The sequence below is a fragment of the Colletotrichum lupini genome, chromosome 3, assembly GCF_023278565.1.
Source record: "Colletotrichum lupini chromosome 3, complete sequence".
NCBI classification, from domain to species: Eukaryota; Fungi; Ascomycota; class Sordariomycetes; order Glomerellales; family Glomerellaceae; genus Colletotrichum; species Colletotrichum lupini.
The window spans coordinates 2,700,654-2,714,881 of NC_064676.1; the positions used below are offsets into that span (position 1 = coordinate 2,700,654).

General features: G+C 54.8%; 5 protein-coding genes across 5 annotated transcripts; 3 read left to right on the forward strand and 2 right to left on the reverse strand.

The window, feature by feature from the left end:
* Positions 1-34: 34 nt before the first annotated feature.
* Positions 35-3,487, forward strand: CLUP02_05572 (oxysterol-binding protein; the record flags this gene model as incomplete). Its single annotated transcript, XM_049284578.1, has 14 exons — positions 35-145; positions 213-267; positions 328-643; positions 693-966; positions 1,049-1,123; positions 1,163-1,305; positions 1,412-1,480; positions 1,551-1,630; positions 1,718-1,823; positions 1,891-2,001; positions 2,057-2,335; positions 2,388-2,637; positions 2,687-3,000; positions 3,052-3,487. The coding sequence occupies 14 exons, from the start codon at positions 35-37 to the stop codon at positions 3,485-3,487; spliced, it is 2,619 nt and encodes an 872-aa protein (XP_049141721.1).
* A 306-nt stretch (positions 3,488-3,793) lies between these two features.
* On the reverse strand, positions 3,794-5,056 carry CLUP02_05573 (uncharacterized protein; the record flags this gene model as incomplete). Its single annotated transcript, XM_049284579.1, has 4 exons — positions 3,794-3,850; positions 3,999-4,285; positions 4,348-4,665; positions 4,756-5,056. 4 exons carry the CDS (start codon positions 5,054-5,056, stop codon positions 3,794-3,796), a joined length of 963 nt encoding a protein of 320 aa, XP_049141722.1.
* A 1,797-nt stretch (positions 5,057-6,853) lies between these two features.
* On the forward strand, positions 6,854-9,001 carry CLUP02_05574 (ELMO/CED-12 family protein; the record flags this gene model as incomplete). Its single annotated transcript, XM_049284580.1, has 1 exon — positions 6,854-9,001. The coding sequence occupies one exon, from the start codon at positions 6,854-6,856 to the stop codon at positions 8,999-9,001; it is 2,148 nt and encodes a 715-aa protein (XP_049141723.1).
* An 875-nt stretch (positions 9,002-9,876) lies between these two features.
* Positions 9,877-10,794, reverse strand: CLUP02_05575 (pirin; the record flags this gene model as incomplete). The annotated part of the gene is made up of 1 exon (XM_049284581.1): positions 9,877-10,794. One exon carries the CDS (start codon positions 10,792-10,794, stop codon positions 9,877-9,879), a length of 918 nt encoding a protein of 305 aa, XP_049141724.1.
* A 1,198-nt stretch (positions 10,795-11,992) lies between these two features.
* CLUP02_05576 (uncharacterized protein) lies at positions 11,993-13,573 on the forward strand (the record flags this gene model as incomplete). Its single annotated transcript, XM_049284582.1, has 1 exon — positions 11,993-13,573. One exon carries the CDS (start codon positions 11,993-11,995, stop codon positions 13,571-13,573), a length of 1,581 nt encoding a protein of 526 aa, XP_049141725.1.
* Between the last annotated feature and the right edge of the window lie 655 nt (positions 13,574-14,228).

Sequence of the window (14,228 nt, forward strand, 5' to 3'; positions counted from 1 at the left end):
CTAAGGTAGCGGTGCACGGAGCTAATGGAACATGATGGCATTGGAGAAATGGACAAAAAAAAAGTTTTCCAATGAATGGCGCGACGTCATCACCCCTCCTCCTCCGCCGTCCTCCGTTGTGGGGTCACCTCCGTACATCAGCGACGTAAGGACTGCATGGGAGCCCAGCCCAGGCCACTGGCGACTGTATTGGTGCTGACCATCACAGGTAGCTAAGAACTGCTAAGGTAGGCGTGGAGGTAGCTTCCGTCTACGACCTTACCCAAAGTTGCCTCGTTTTGACACCAATCTGCTCTCGCCATTGACAATTGCTAAGGAATCTGCCAGGCAATCGTCATCTTGTGTCACCAAACTACATTGTACACGGTCTTGTGCTCCTTCCTTACGACTCCAGACATGGGAACTCATCTTTGACCTCAGTCTCTTCTCAAATTCCGGCCGTTCCTTGGTTAACCAACAACCTGGAACAGCTACCTACCTTCATCGACCTTCATCTGACATCCGCCTCACCCTTTCCGCTTCGCCCGGTCTCCCAGTGGGCGCCCAGTCACTTTTTTTCATCCATTTTGTTCTCTACAGCTCTGGTTTACGTTCCAGCTCAGGTTGTCAGAGGCGGCAACGCCCAATCGAAAACAGCAAGCGAGTGAGACATCGATAGGTCATCTTTCCTCCCGCCAGTGCCCTTCGCCAAGCGGGCCTCTTTTTCTCTCTCCAACTCTTCGCTTCTCTAAACTCAACATCATTAAACCCGACTTCTTTCTTTCCCACTTTTGCATCCGACTGATACGTCCCCAACCTTTATCCTCCCGACGCTTCCTTCGCCAGCAAACCCCTTGCCCCGAAGAAACTCAAATCATCTTCGGCTTTATCGACCAACAACTACTTTTAGTACGACAGGTTCCCACAAAGTCCACTGTTCAACTGCTGCCACTCTTCACTGCCGTCCCCTCGCTCTCGCTCGACTACGTACCGGGCTGCGAGGCCCCATCCTTTACTTGCCGGCTCTACCCCTACTTGCAGCTTCAAGCAACCCGCAGACGCCTTTTAGGGGAGCACTGCCCCTCATTCCAGCAAGAAGGCACATCCCGGGCACCGCGCCGATAAGACCGATAGCGGTCTGAAAGTCAACTGAGGGGCATCGCTGCACCCACCGCCCACCAAGAGCCAGTCGCAGTCATGGGTTTGGTCCATGTGCCAGGAAGACGCTCCAGAGCCTCCAGCCTCAGTGAGTCTTACCAGCCCTAGCGGCACTGCCTGGTCCGTTGTCTGGATAATACCAGTCGTCCCCTCCTCGTCGCGCCTGTTGTGGACTTCATACAGCGGCAAACTCGCGCGCCTTCTAACACCCTTTTCCCTTTACATACCCTTACGGCCCGTTGCCCGTTTCCCTATACCCTGCTTGTTTCCCTAGTCGCGTACCTTGGCTCTGGCGTCTTCCGGGAGCCGAAAAGCCTCCACTCCCACTCTCCAGACCTCTGTCGTGCGCAAATCGAAGAAAAAAAGTTGCCTCCAACCATGCTGACCTCTTGGCTTTCCAACCCACCAGCTAGCAATCGCTCGAGCATCGACGAGGCCAGAGGCGCTGCTGAAGATGACGACACGACTGTGGTCGAGGCCGACCAGGGCAACGGTGAGTGAAGCCTCTGCAAGAAACGTTGCGCCCGCATTTGCCTGCTCGCGGGGTGCTTCACGCGCACTCGGCTAATATGGAGTCCAGTGCTCGGCCACATCATCTCCCAGCTTCGTCCGGGAGCTGACTTGAGTCGCGTTGTTTTGCCGACCTTCATTCTTGAGCCCCGTAGTATGCTCGAGAGGATTACAAAGTCAGTAGTCTCCGAAAAAGATGCGGGTTATGAGACCTCCTTCGCTGACTATGTGCGTTTGTCGTAGCTTCATGTGCCACCCCGAAATGCTCCTCCCTATACCCGAGATCGACGACCCTGTACTACGATTCGTCTCCGTTGTCAAGTTCTACCTCAGTGGATGGCATATTAAACCACCGTCGGTTATTCCGAGCTACCCGTATAAGCCGTATACATTGCTGACCTATACCCAGAGGAGTGAAGAAACCCCTGAACCCGATCCTCGGCGAGGTTTTCTCCTGCTACTGGGATCTGCCCGATAACACCAGGGCATACTACATCTCCGAGCAAACATCGCATCACCCTCCCAAGTCTAGCTACTTCTACATGGTCCCCGAGCACAACATCCGTGTTGATGGCACACTCAAGCCCAGGAGCAAGTTCCTCGGAAACTCGGCGGCGAGCTTGATGGAGGGCACAGCGGTCTTGTCGTTCCTGAATAGGGGCAAGGTCAAGACAAAGGGCGAACGATAGTATGTTGGTCAGGAAGCCGCTCGTGACATGATACGCTGACCTTGAGACCAGTATCTTGACACAGCCAAACATGTACGCTCGAGGCATTCTCTTTGGAAAGATGAAGTATGAGCTAGGAGACCACAGCTTTGTCCGGTGCCCAGAGCTCGATTTGGTCGCCGACATTGAGTTCAAGGTGAAGGGCTGGGTCAGCGGTACCTATAATGCGATTGGTGGCTCAATCAAGCATGAGAGCACAGGCGAGGTCCTTTACGAGCTCTCGGGCTTTTGGAACGATGAGATGTTTGTCAAGGATGTCAAGGTAGGTTCAGGATGATGCTGCAGTTTTGACACGTTGCTGACAGCCTCAGACCGGTCATAAGGAGATGTTCTTCAACGCTAGACGGTCGAAGCCCAGCAGTCCCCTGGTGCGGCCAATCGAAGAGCAGGATGAGCGCGAATCTCAGAAGCTTTGGGCACCGACAGCTCAGGCCGTAAAGGATCGCAACCATGAGCTTGCGACGGACGAGAAGACCAAGGTTGAGGACAGACAACGCGAGGAACGCGAGACAAGAGCTCGCGAAGGCGTTGAATGGAAGCCTAGGCTTTTCAGAGCTGTTCAGGGCGGCCCGGGTGGTCCTGAAGAGGGCGAGGAGGAGCTGGAGTGGATCATCAATGCTCACATGTGAGTACATCTAACTCTCACATCGGATCAAGAAATACTGACACAAAATAGTGACCACACGAACCCAGAGAAGCAGACTGAGCAAATTTTGGCCATATACCCTATTCTTCCGGGCCAGAAGCCTTCTACGACAAACGCCATTCCTCCCCACAAGCCCTCTGCGACAGCAGAGGCCCCAGCCCCGGCCCCCGCTCCGATCGCCCAGCAACATGTTGGAGGCAATGACTTGATCGATTTCGGCGACGCGCCAGCTACCACTCCGGCAGCCCCAACAGCAACTGCGCCTGCTGTTCAGCCACCAAGCGGTATTCCTCCGGCAGCTCATGAGGCGCGGAGTGGATCCAAGGACATCGAAGGGATGCTCAACAGCACCGGAACGCAAGCAAAAGAGGGACCATTGATGGACTTCACAGACATGAAGAAGAGCGTACCGCCGCTGAAGAGAGCCGATGAGAGTAACGACAGCTTCCATGATGCTTTGGAGTAGATCAGAGCCAAGCTATTCTAGGACGCACGTCCGTCCCTCTGGTTTTTGTTTTCCCCTCTCACCCCATTTGGCGAGCCCCTTTTTTGCCAAACATCACATTAATTCACCATGGGAGGCGGATCTCTGGCTAGAGGGGATGGAGGAAAGGGAGGCTGGTCGGGGGGTAACAAATTATAAAGCTTTTGCATTGGCGAACACCCGGGGAAGGGGTTTGGTAGAAAAGGGATACCTCTGTAGATATGTATAGCATTGCTTACTGCTCAGTAATAACGGCACTCAACTGCGGATAAGTTTTTTGGACATGATTCACTCCCAATATTCGAGGCAAGGGTTGATGATGATGATGCAGGGGTCGTAGTTGCTCTTCGATTTGGAGGCACTACTTAATCTCACATGTTTTGTTACATGGTGCTCTGCCCTTTCAAGAGTTTCTCCCATAGTACCCCATCCCATCCCGGAAACGCCATAAACGCCGCTCTCACCCTCTTTTTTATTTGGTCTTCCAATCCACCCCTTTGAGACAGGTACGGGGGATGGGTATCAAATTCTCAATTTCTGGGGGTTTCGCCTTGCACTCTTCGTCTTCCTCTTCCTCCTTCTGCTGATTAGACCTCTCGTGACATGATACTACATGCCAATGCCCGGCGGCCCGGCTTCCGGCAATCTCCAAACAGCCTGCTTTGTTTTGCTCAGCCGAGCTTCCATGCCAGAGTTTGATCATCGTCCGCATCCTTTGTCGTTTGGAACCGTCGCGCTCTGTTCCGCCTGATACGACAACGATACGCTTCAAACAAACAGCTTTCAATCGTTGTGTTCCCCTGAATCGAATTACCATCCCTTTCTTGCTCTTTAGTACCGACGGCGCGTGGGTTCGGGGGTAGGCGAGCGAGACGGGCTCCTCTCGTCGCGGCCGCGGTCCTTGAGCCACTTCTTGGTGCTGAGGGTGAGGTCGCGGTCGAGGTCCTCGGAGGGGTTCTTGCGGTGGATGAAGTTGCAGAAGCCGCCGCGGACGCAGCCCTCGCCCGAGTTGAGGCGGCAGCAGGCCTCGCGGAAGTCGGTAACGGGGGAGAGCTCGCAGTATATGGGGCGGGCGGCGTACCACCGCGAGTTGAGGTCGTCGCAGGCCTTTTGGGCAGAGTCTTCGTATTTGAAGCGGGCGTAGACGTTTCCTATGAGGTCTGTGTGTCTTTGGTCAGTATACCATCATCTTCTCAAGACCACTAGAGAATGGGTGAGAGGGAAGGGAGAAGAGGACGACGACGACGCACGGTCATTGTTGTTGTCGCACACCACGAGCTCCTCGAGCTCGCCGTACTTGCAGAGCTCGCACCAGATATCCTCGTAAAAGGCGTCAAAGTGGTTCTGCAGCTGGGACGGGTTCATGCGGTTCTTTGGGTCGTAGGCCGGGTTCTGGTAGAGGTTGGGCATGAGGATGGTCTGCGAGTAGCTGGGCTTGACGTGTTTTCTCGAGCAGCGGTCGCCGTGGCGGCAGGCGCCGATCTTGAAGTAGAAGGAGCAGTTGACCTTGTCGAGCTCCGTGCCGAAGATGGAGGCGAGGAAGTTGGCCATGGTTGCGGTTTGAGACTGTCGTCGCGACGTGGGTTTCGAGTGTGCTTGTATCTGATATGCAACTCCCGCGTGGTGAAGTGATGGACGATGGTTCTAGATGCTTGATTGCTCGTTGGGAGGGAGAAACTCGATTGTCTCGTTTGGCGGCCGCGTTTTTTGATGGAGCTGCGGAAACGGGCTTGCTTGCGGCGCGACAAATGCGACGGACCAGAGGTTGGAATTTCTAGCAGCCTCGCGCGCCACGACGATTAGTAATGTTGAGGCTGGAGCTCTGCCTGTGGCTGGAAACGTGTGGCTCGAGCAGCGGTGGGTTCTAGGCAGTTCTTGCTTATGGAACCCCGCTGATTGTGTTCAGGGACTGGAATAAACAGAGTACGTACCGGCGTTGCCAGCCGATGGTCTAGAACGTTTTGGGCGAATTGTGTGGTTTCTTGTTGTTTTACGATAGAATCCAAACATTCCCAGGTCAGCCTTACAACGGCTTTTTCTCATTCCAGGTCCAGACAATGATCCTCGGTTCTGGCACAATTCAATGTTCCCCTCATCTAAACAGGCCATAGAGGCTTGATACCAATCAAAACGCCTTGCCCAACCTCATTGCAATGCTGGCTTCGACAAGTTGCTTCTTGAGCTCCTCATCTGAAACACTGGGTTCTCCTCAACCCAATGATATCGGACTCTTAGTTGAAAGACGCCAACAGAGGGATCATCATTTTGGTCTAATGCTATGGACCGGCTTTCAGATTCGTTTGTGCGTCTGCTAGACTAAATGATGTTCTGCCCACCGTAACTAAAGGTTCACTCATCCGATGATGATGACTTGTCGACAGAAGTCGAAATTCCGAGGTGTACAGTCTAACCTCAGGTCACGAGACCACACTTGGATGGAAAATCAACAAACCCGCGCGTCGCTGAACAATCTCAATAAGGTTCCTTCCGAGAGATGATGAAAATATTCACGGTCTCCGGTGGGAAGACATGGTGAAACCGGTCGTTGGACGCGCTATCTCACTTGCCGACCAGTCGCCGCAGTCCCGCCGTCCCAGTCACTCTCGGACTTGAAGCCAAGCAAAAACCCCCCCAAAATCCACTAAAACATCCCCGAGAAGAGAGGTGGAGCAAAGAAGACCAAGCCGTGCAGCACCATTGGTGCAACACCGGCTGACTGTGGTGAAAGTGAACCCCAAAACGGCCCCAAATCAGTTGGAGGCTTGCTGGGATCCTCCCCGTTGTCGCTGCATCTGTGCTTTCCCACCTCCTGCAGGACATGCGCAAACTTCCCGCCCGTGCGCATCTAACGCGGACCAAAGTCAACACAACTGGTCTGTTGCTTCGACAGCCCTCGACGCACACTCGTCTCTCCCGTCCCGTCTCCTTCTCTCCCCTTTTTTAGTGTACGAATAATTACACCACCCTCACAATCCTTCCTTGACTCTTCTGTGTACACTATTTCCCCCTTGGCGACGGAGCATCCTAAAAATTCTTTTTTTATACCCACGATCGACGCCATTCCCTCCGTCCACATTTGCGAGGGATCTACAGAGAAGCTTCTGCCCGTGTTCCATCTTGCTTGACACGGACCCTCTTCCGCCAATCCTCGACATCTTCCGTCCGATACCCTTTGCCTTATATAACCCGACCCGAGCGCTTTCTCTCTCTCACAGCCGCGGGCCATGACTACGACGGACGCGACTCTGTACTCCAACTGCTGACGACCTTCTGTTCGACAATCGGTCACAGCACCGACGCTCTTCCTTCCCGCTCCGAACCTGTACATACCTTCTCGACGCCGCTACCATGGATCAGGCCGATATCCCCGCGCTTCTGTCGCGCCTCGCGAGCGACGAGGACGCCGCCAGGAAAATGGCCGTCTTCAAGCTGCAGTCTTCTATAAACGACCCTGCCTTTGCCGACGTTTTCATATCCTCGGGAGGCCTGGTCATTCTACGACGCCTGATTATGAGTGCGGGAGGAAACACGTTGGCGTACTCGTTGCAGAGTTTGACGCGCCTACTGGAAGTAGACATGGGCTGGGAGATATTTGAGGGATCGTCGTCAGGGGATCTCGTGGAGCGTATTGTCGAATTGATCGTTACGAACCCTCTTGTCAACATTTTGCGCGGTGCTATGTCGATCCTGGTCGCCCTCGTCGGCCACACACAGTCTTCTCGCCCGACGACCCCTCGCACGCCGGGATCTTTTGGTTTCAGGGCCCTGAAGCCCGCCGTCGCAGTCTACCCGCAGTTCTTTGAGCTCGTTATCGCCCAGCTCCAGTCCGCCGACCACGCGCTGTGCGCCAATGCCCTCATGCTCATCAATGCCATGATCCGCGACGCTGTATCCAGCGACACCAACATCACGAAGGCGAACAACCCTGCGATGGAAGAGTGGTCAAAATTCATCAAGCGCTTGCAAGATCTCGGTCTCATCAAGGCAGTGTACAACCTGATGCAGAGCTCGTCACTACAGGATCTTGCGCATCCTCTGCTTGAGTTCCAGTCCTTGACTAAGGTTCTCCTGAGAAAGTGGCGGGAGGTGAGGGTTGACCTTGAGCGGCCCGAGCACAGGCGGGGACTGAAGGGACTTCACCTTGCCAGCAACCCAGAGAAGCAAGTCAATGGCATTCACCGGTTGGACGAGGTCAATGAGCTTGGGAAGAAGGGAAGCCGGCGTCACAACCCTGAGAAATGGAAGAGACTGGGCTTCGAAACCGAGAGTCCTACACAGGAGTTTGAGGTCCCTGGTTTCTTGGGCATGATGGACCTGACAGACTACGTGCGCAAGAACGAGGACAGCTTCCAGAAGATGCTTCTGGAACAATCCACAAAAGCAAGGAACGAAAGGTGCCCGGTCGCCAGGGCAAGTCTCGCAGTAACGATGATCCTATACGATCATTTCGAGGTGGAGAAGTCGGACGTTGAGGACATTAAGGGTTACCAAGGCTTGGACGGTATTAAGAACAACGAAAAGCTATTCCGTCCGCTCCTCCTCCAGTGGTCACGACTCCACACGGCCGGCCTGCAAGCTTTCTTCCGCGTATGGAAGTCCACCGCTGCGGAGCACCTGGATTTCGAAAAGGTGGCAGAGCTGGTCCGAATTCTCATCGAGCAAGTTGTCGGCCAGGCAAGCCGGACCAAGGACGTGTTGGAGGTCGAGGAGGAGCTGCTTGAGTACGACTGCACCAGACTACGAGAGCTTCAGATGGAGCTTTTGGAACTGTCGTTTGAGGATCAGTGGGGTCAGCATTTGTATCAAGTCCGAGAGGAGTTGAGGCAAGAGGCACTTCAGTTTGTGAAGGAGCAGCGGATCCGGTGTCTGCTCCAGGGATCTTGGTTCTCCAAGCCGCTACCACGGCGAGACACCAACCCTAGAGACGAGAACCTCAAGCGTCGTTTGTATACGCCGCGCCCTTGGCGGTTCGCTAAGCTGTCACACAATCGCCGGTACCTACACTACGCCGACTTCGAGGCACAAACAGCACAAGATCCGGGCCTTGACATTTTGACGGAAAAGGTCGATCTCAGCACCATCAGCTCAGTCGTGTCCAATGTGTCAGCCTCCAATGAGGAAAGCCGCAGCGCGACTAGTAGTTCGACGCTCAAGAACAACGTGACAGTCAAATCGACAACCAAGATCACCATCTTCAGCTACGCCAATCCCGCGGAAGCTGCCAACGGCGGCGATGCCAAGGAGCAGGCTATCCTGACTCTCAACCCGGTCTCGCACAGCCTGGCGTCGGAGTGGCTTGACGGTCTGTTGATGCTGCTCAACCAAGCCCCCATCACAGCCGAGACGAACAAGCTTGTGAACCTCGTGAGCGACTTTGGGCTCAAGATTAGGCTTCTCAATGTGAGAATCGAGGCTGCGTATACCGGGCCGCCACCAGGCGCCGGAGTGATACCTAGCAGGGACGGCCTCGACGAAGACTACTTCTACGACGTGTGAGAGATTTTGTATGACCGGGACGGTGAGGGCTCGGGTCATGCAATGGAGAGCGGTCCGAAATCGCTGTTTTTTCCCTTTGTGATGCTGGTTTTTTTCTTTGGTGGCTTACATATACCCGCGTTTTCCTCTTGCTCTATACCGGCCAGGGATGTAACGAAATGGAGCCAAGACAGGGAAAAAAAACTCTTGATCAGTTGTTCTCTCTGGCTTGGCCGTCTACAATGAAGCATAGCGAGCGGTCCAGTGGCGTCGTTAGGTAATCATGGGAAGGAAAGGCTTGGATTTGGCAGGCGACGATTTTTCTTACAGTGGCGAGAATGCTACCATATATGGTGTACAGGTCTTTGGTGGGTTTGTTTAGCTGTGCTGGCAGGGCTTCTTTTCTTGTTCTCTCTCTTCATGTATGCTCATGCCTCTCGAGAGCTAGGTCTTGAAGACTTGCTCGAGTATATTCCAGACGTCAATACTACAACTCATGAACATATTCTCGTTGGGACAGGTGAAGGGAATACCAAGTGTTTGAGTGCGCGTGATGTCTTCGGCTGCTGGGTTTTCACGATTCGTTGGACTTACACGCTTCTCCTGGCTTGAGATTGCGTACTGTTCCTTTTCAGCAATGTTGTAAGTCGGTACGATATTGTCAGATGGTCGTGCTAGTGGTGGTTCTCTTGCCCACGGTTCCGCGCGACTATAGGTTGAGATGGAAGTCCCAATTACCCGATCTTCTCTGGTGCCGACTTTCTCTACAACGTGAGTTCCTTGTGCCATTACTTTATAACTCCGCAAGGCAAGGAGTGACCAGGGAGCGAGCTCAACAGGCAAGTTCAAACCAGTTCTGTATTATCTCAAAGCTCGTGACCCGTACTCCTATCCATCTACGACCTCGCCAGCCTTTTCGAGGACCGGCTTTCCCACCCCGCCGCCCTCTCGAACCCATTCTTGTGGAAATAAAAGTCCTCGAGCGCTTGCCGGGCCTCTTGGCTGCTGGTCACCACAAATGGACCATGCTGCACGACAGGCTGGTCCAGGGGTTCACCCGCAATCAGAAGAATCCGCGCGCCAACAGTCGCCGTGTCCGGAACTCGCATCTGCACCGCGTCGCCCTCCAACCCGAACACGACAGCTTGGAACTGCTGTGCCTCCATCCGGTCGTCCTCGGTGGAGGAGCCGATCTGCGCAGATCCCTCGACGACGTACGCCATCGCGTTCCAGCCCTCGGGGACTTGCTGGGCTATCTCGCCGCCCGGTTGGATTTGAATGTCAAGGTACCATATCGGCGTATATGTCAGGTCCCTCACGCTATCGACACCTCCAGACACGCCCGAGATGACTTTCACAGTAACCCTCCCGTCGTCTAGTTCCGCGAGCGGGATCTCCGCAGCCTTGAGATCACGGTACCGCGGCTCGCACATCTTCAAGCGCCGCGGCAAATCCACCCACAACTGCAATCCCGCTCCACCACTCCCGTCCTCGGAGGGGATCGGCTGCTCGGAGTGCATGATCCCCCTGCCGGCCGTCATGAACTGCAGGTCGCCGGCGTGCAAGATCCCCTTGTGGCCCGCAAAGTCCTCGTGCTCGACGGACCCCTTGAGGATGTAGGAGACGGTCTCCTGGCCCCGGTGGGGGTGGTCGGGGAAGCCTTCGCCGGTGGCGCCGTCCAGGTGGTCGAGCATGAGGAAGGGCGAAAAGGCGCGGAGGTGGTTGCTTCCGATGGAACGGCGGACGCGGGCGCCTGCGCCTTCGGATTGCTCGGGGGCGGTGAAGATTGTGTGGACTGTTCGGAGGGTTGACATGATGTAGGTGTTGAAGTTCTATCAGAAAAGGGGAAGGTTCTCAAACACACGGCTGTAGTTTCAGTCGATGGAATGAATCATTCATGGAATTGTTCAGCTTGATTCTTGTCCGAAAGGCGAATGATACTTGTATGCGAGCTTCTCACGATCATGGCCAAATTCGTGTAAGTGCCCTTCTAAGCCAGTGTCAATTGGCAAACGGTTGCACTTAGCTTATAAATACTATCCACCTCACCTAACGCTTACGAATGCTTACAATATGCTCTTCCAATGCCATATTTCTTCATTAAAGGAGCGGATCAAGAAGCTATGAAGGAGCTTTGTCGCATATGAGAAAAGAGTCTACAAGACGGACGAATTTGGACAGCGGACATTTGAAGAGTGCCGGAGGTGGTCCCGCGCGGGATCTCCAGGCTAATGTGCAATAGTGGAGCACGGCGGCAAGATCACTATCTAGAAACTGGGGTTAGAGGATCCCAGCCGCGCGGGACGGTTCTTAAAGAACTCCTCATCCGTGGGCTAGCAGTGAGTACAGATATAAGTGCGTGCTATGTTTTTATTCCTGATTATCTTGGATAGTGCTGTGAGTCTTTCTCAATAACAAGTTTGAGGTTGGCTGGTTGTTAGAGGGTTGGGGGCCTTGACTTCGGGCGTTTGGCTGGCGGCGCGCAGTCAATGTAGTCAAAATTGATATCGCTGCATCTGATTCGAAATGCTAAATCACCAGAGGTGTCACCAGACTCAAGTTCCTAGACCTATCTTGCAGACAGGGATTTCAGAGTATTCGTAGGGCTGGGGAAGCTTCTATCCTATCCACCACCCCCGGAGGCCCCAGACAATGGCCCCCAATATCCACCCCTGCTCTGTTGGCTTCCCAGCCCCTCAATATCGGAGCTTCAGCCGCGGGGCAGTTTCCCAAACCAAACCTCAACCCCCCTCGAGATATACGAAATATCGATTACCTGCAACTCGAGACTCCGAACGCTTCAGCCGTTGTGAGCTGGAAAACCATACACAACAACACCACACCTGGATTCGACTTTGAAAGTTTTTAATCAGGATCAGAGACAAAGTAAACAAAAAAAGGGTTCAATGTCCAAAGTATGACATCACCCTCCCGCACCTACCGCCCTTGAAACCAAAGCTTCCCCGACAACCGCGGACCAACGTTCTTTCTCCCCCCCTCCGGACAACGCACATGGTCCGCCGCCTCCCGTGGACGCATCCACACCTTAAAGTCGGCCACGCCGTCGAAAGCAAAACTCAACCAAAATCCAGGAAGCGGGCTACGTCTACGGCCATCGCTACCGCTACCACCCCCATCATCGATACCGGAACCCGCGATATCAGCAGTTACTTCACAGCTACGAGGAAAATGAGCTACCGGACCCCGCGCCGCGGCGGCGGCCGACGGCTAATGTATAATAGCGGCGGCGGCGGCAGCAGAACGACGACCCCCTATACACCCAATCGCGGCGGCGGCAGGACATATTCCCCCTCGCCCCCTCCTTCGCAAAAGAAGCGTCTCGACGGGCTCTTCCTCGAAGGAAACTGGTACTGCAACTGCCAGCCGCGAAACACGGCCAAATTCCTACAAGTCAGCAAGAACACGGCCAACAAGGGTCGGTGGTTCTACACGTGCGAGAAGCGGCGCGGCGGCTGCAACTTCTTTCTATGGGCCGAGGACGCGGAGAACAGGGCCGAGGGGGCGACCATGACGTTGCCGCCCATGCCGCAGGATGGTGCTGCTGCTGCTGCTGCTGCAACGCCTCGTCGGGCGACTGGCCAGACTCCAGGTGGTTTCACGCCGGGTACGGCTTCCACTATCAAACCCTCTGCGATGAGAGCAGCGGCGGCGGCTTCTTCAACGGCAACGATGGAACCGCCGTCGTCGCCTACGGCGCAGAGAAGCGCCGCCAAGCAAAAGTTCATGGACACCTACTTCAAGAACAGACCCGTCCAGGTGCCCGCGGAAGAAGAGCCAAACGATCTCATGGTCACGGACGAAGAAGCCGAGCTGCACGCGACACCCGCGCAGAGAAAGAGGAAGAGAGTCCTCTTCGACTTTGACTCTGACGACGACGACGGAGAAGAAGCACAGGGGCAGGGGCGAGGAGGAGCCGGGACCGACGACTACGGTCTTGACGACGACGTCTCCTCGGACGAGGAGAGGGCCATGACCGAGGCCATGGAACGCAGCGCCAAGAAGCTTCGCATCGAGGATGGTGGTGTTGGTGGTGGTGGTGGCGGCGGTGCGCCTTCCACGCCCGCTGCGCAGCGTACGGTGCATGGCGGTGCGCTGCCTACGCCGCAGACAGTCAGCCGAACCCTCTTCCCCGACGCGAAACGCCGCAAGGTCGGCGAGGACGTCGTCGGGGAGATCTCCCCAGGCAATGTCTCCTTTTCGACGAGCACCTCGTCAGCGACGCTCGGACGCTCAACAGCAGGAGCGGGAACTGTGCCCCCTTCCTCCTCGCCGCCAACCTCGACCCCACAAGAAGAGCAGCTCGATCCAACAGAGGAAGTCATGGCCCTGCTCCACCAGGGTCAAAACGGCGTGGACGTCGCCGCCGTCAGAGCCGTGCTGGGCCGGTTCGCGATGAAGGCCAAGGGGCTGGCGCGGGGCCGGGACACGGTGCGGACGGCGCTCAAGGCCAAGGACGAGAAGATTGCGGAGTTGCAGGAACGGGTCGCGAATCTGGAGGCGCGGGCGAGGACGCAGAGAGAGCAGATTGCGGATTTCAAGGCTGGCATGATGGATTTGTATTCGAAGCATTGAGGGCGTCTCTCCGCTTCTCTCGGGCAACGTCCCTTCTTGCTTTGGAGTGTGTTTGGTGTTTCGTTATTGTCTGGATTAAGGCGGTCTAGGAGGGAAGGGAGAGAGGCTTCGGATGGAGACTCGGGTATGGAGAGCCATCTACCCCGCGAGGTGGGCTGGTGATCCATTCTCCCAAGGTTGGACGAAGATGGGTTATGATGGAGTCTGGAATTGAGGATACCCCCCGCTCGCACGCCCTTCTGTTATGGTTTACTGGTAGTAAGTAGATAGCAACTATGAAGAAGATGATTTCTCGTTCTCAGTGCACCTTCTTTCCGTTTGAAAACCCCTTTTCTGTGATGAGGGTGTACTCCCATCGAGATTGGCACCGTCACATGAATCGGCTTTCGGTTGTTATAGAACACACTATAGTCCTCCTTGTTTGAGTACATGACTTCCCCCCAGAATGCTAGCTAAATGAAGTTATATGTACTGACGTTATTGCTCCCACATAGGCTAAGTATCATCAACTCTAGTCTCGCCTCTCCCAAGTATCGAACGAATCGCAGAGAAAGAAACGCAGAGTTCTGGCAAACCTCGGGAAAATCGAAGAATAATGTCACAAAACTCAATGAAAAGTATAAATCTCGTCAACTGATTCAAAATAATTCAGGTA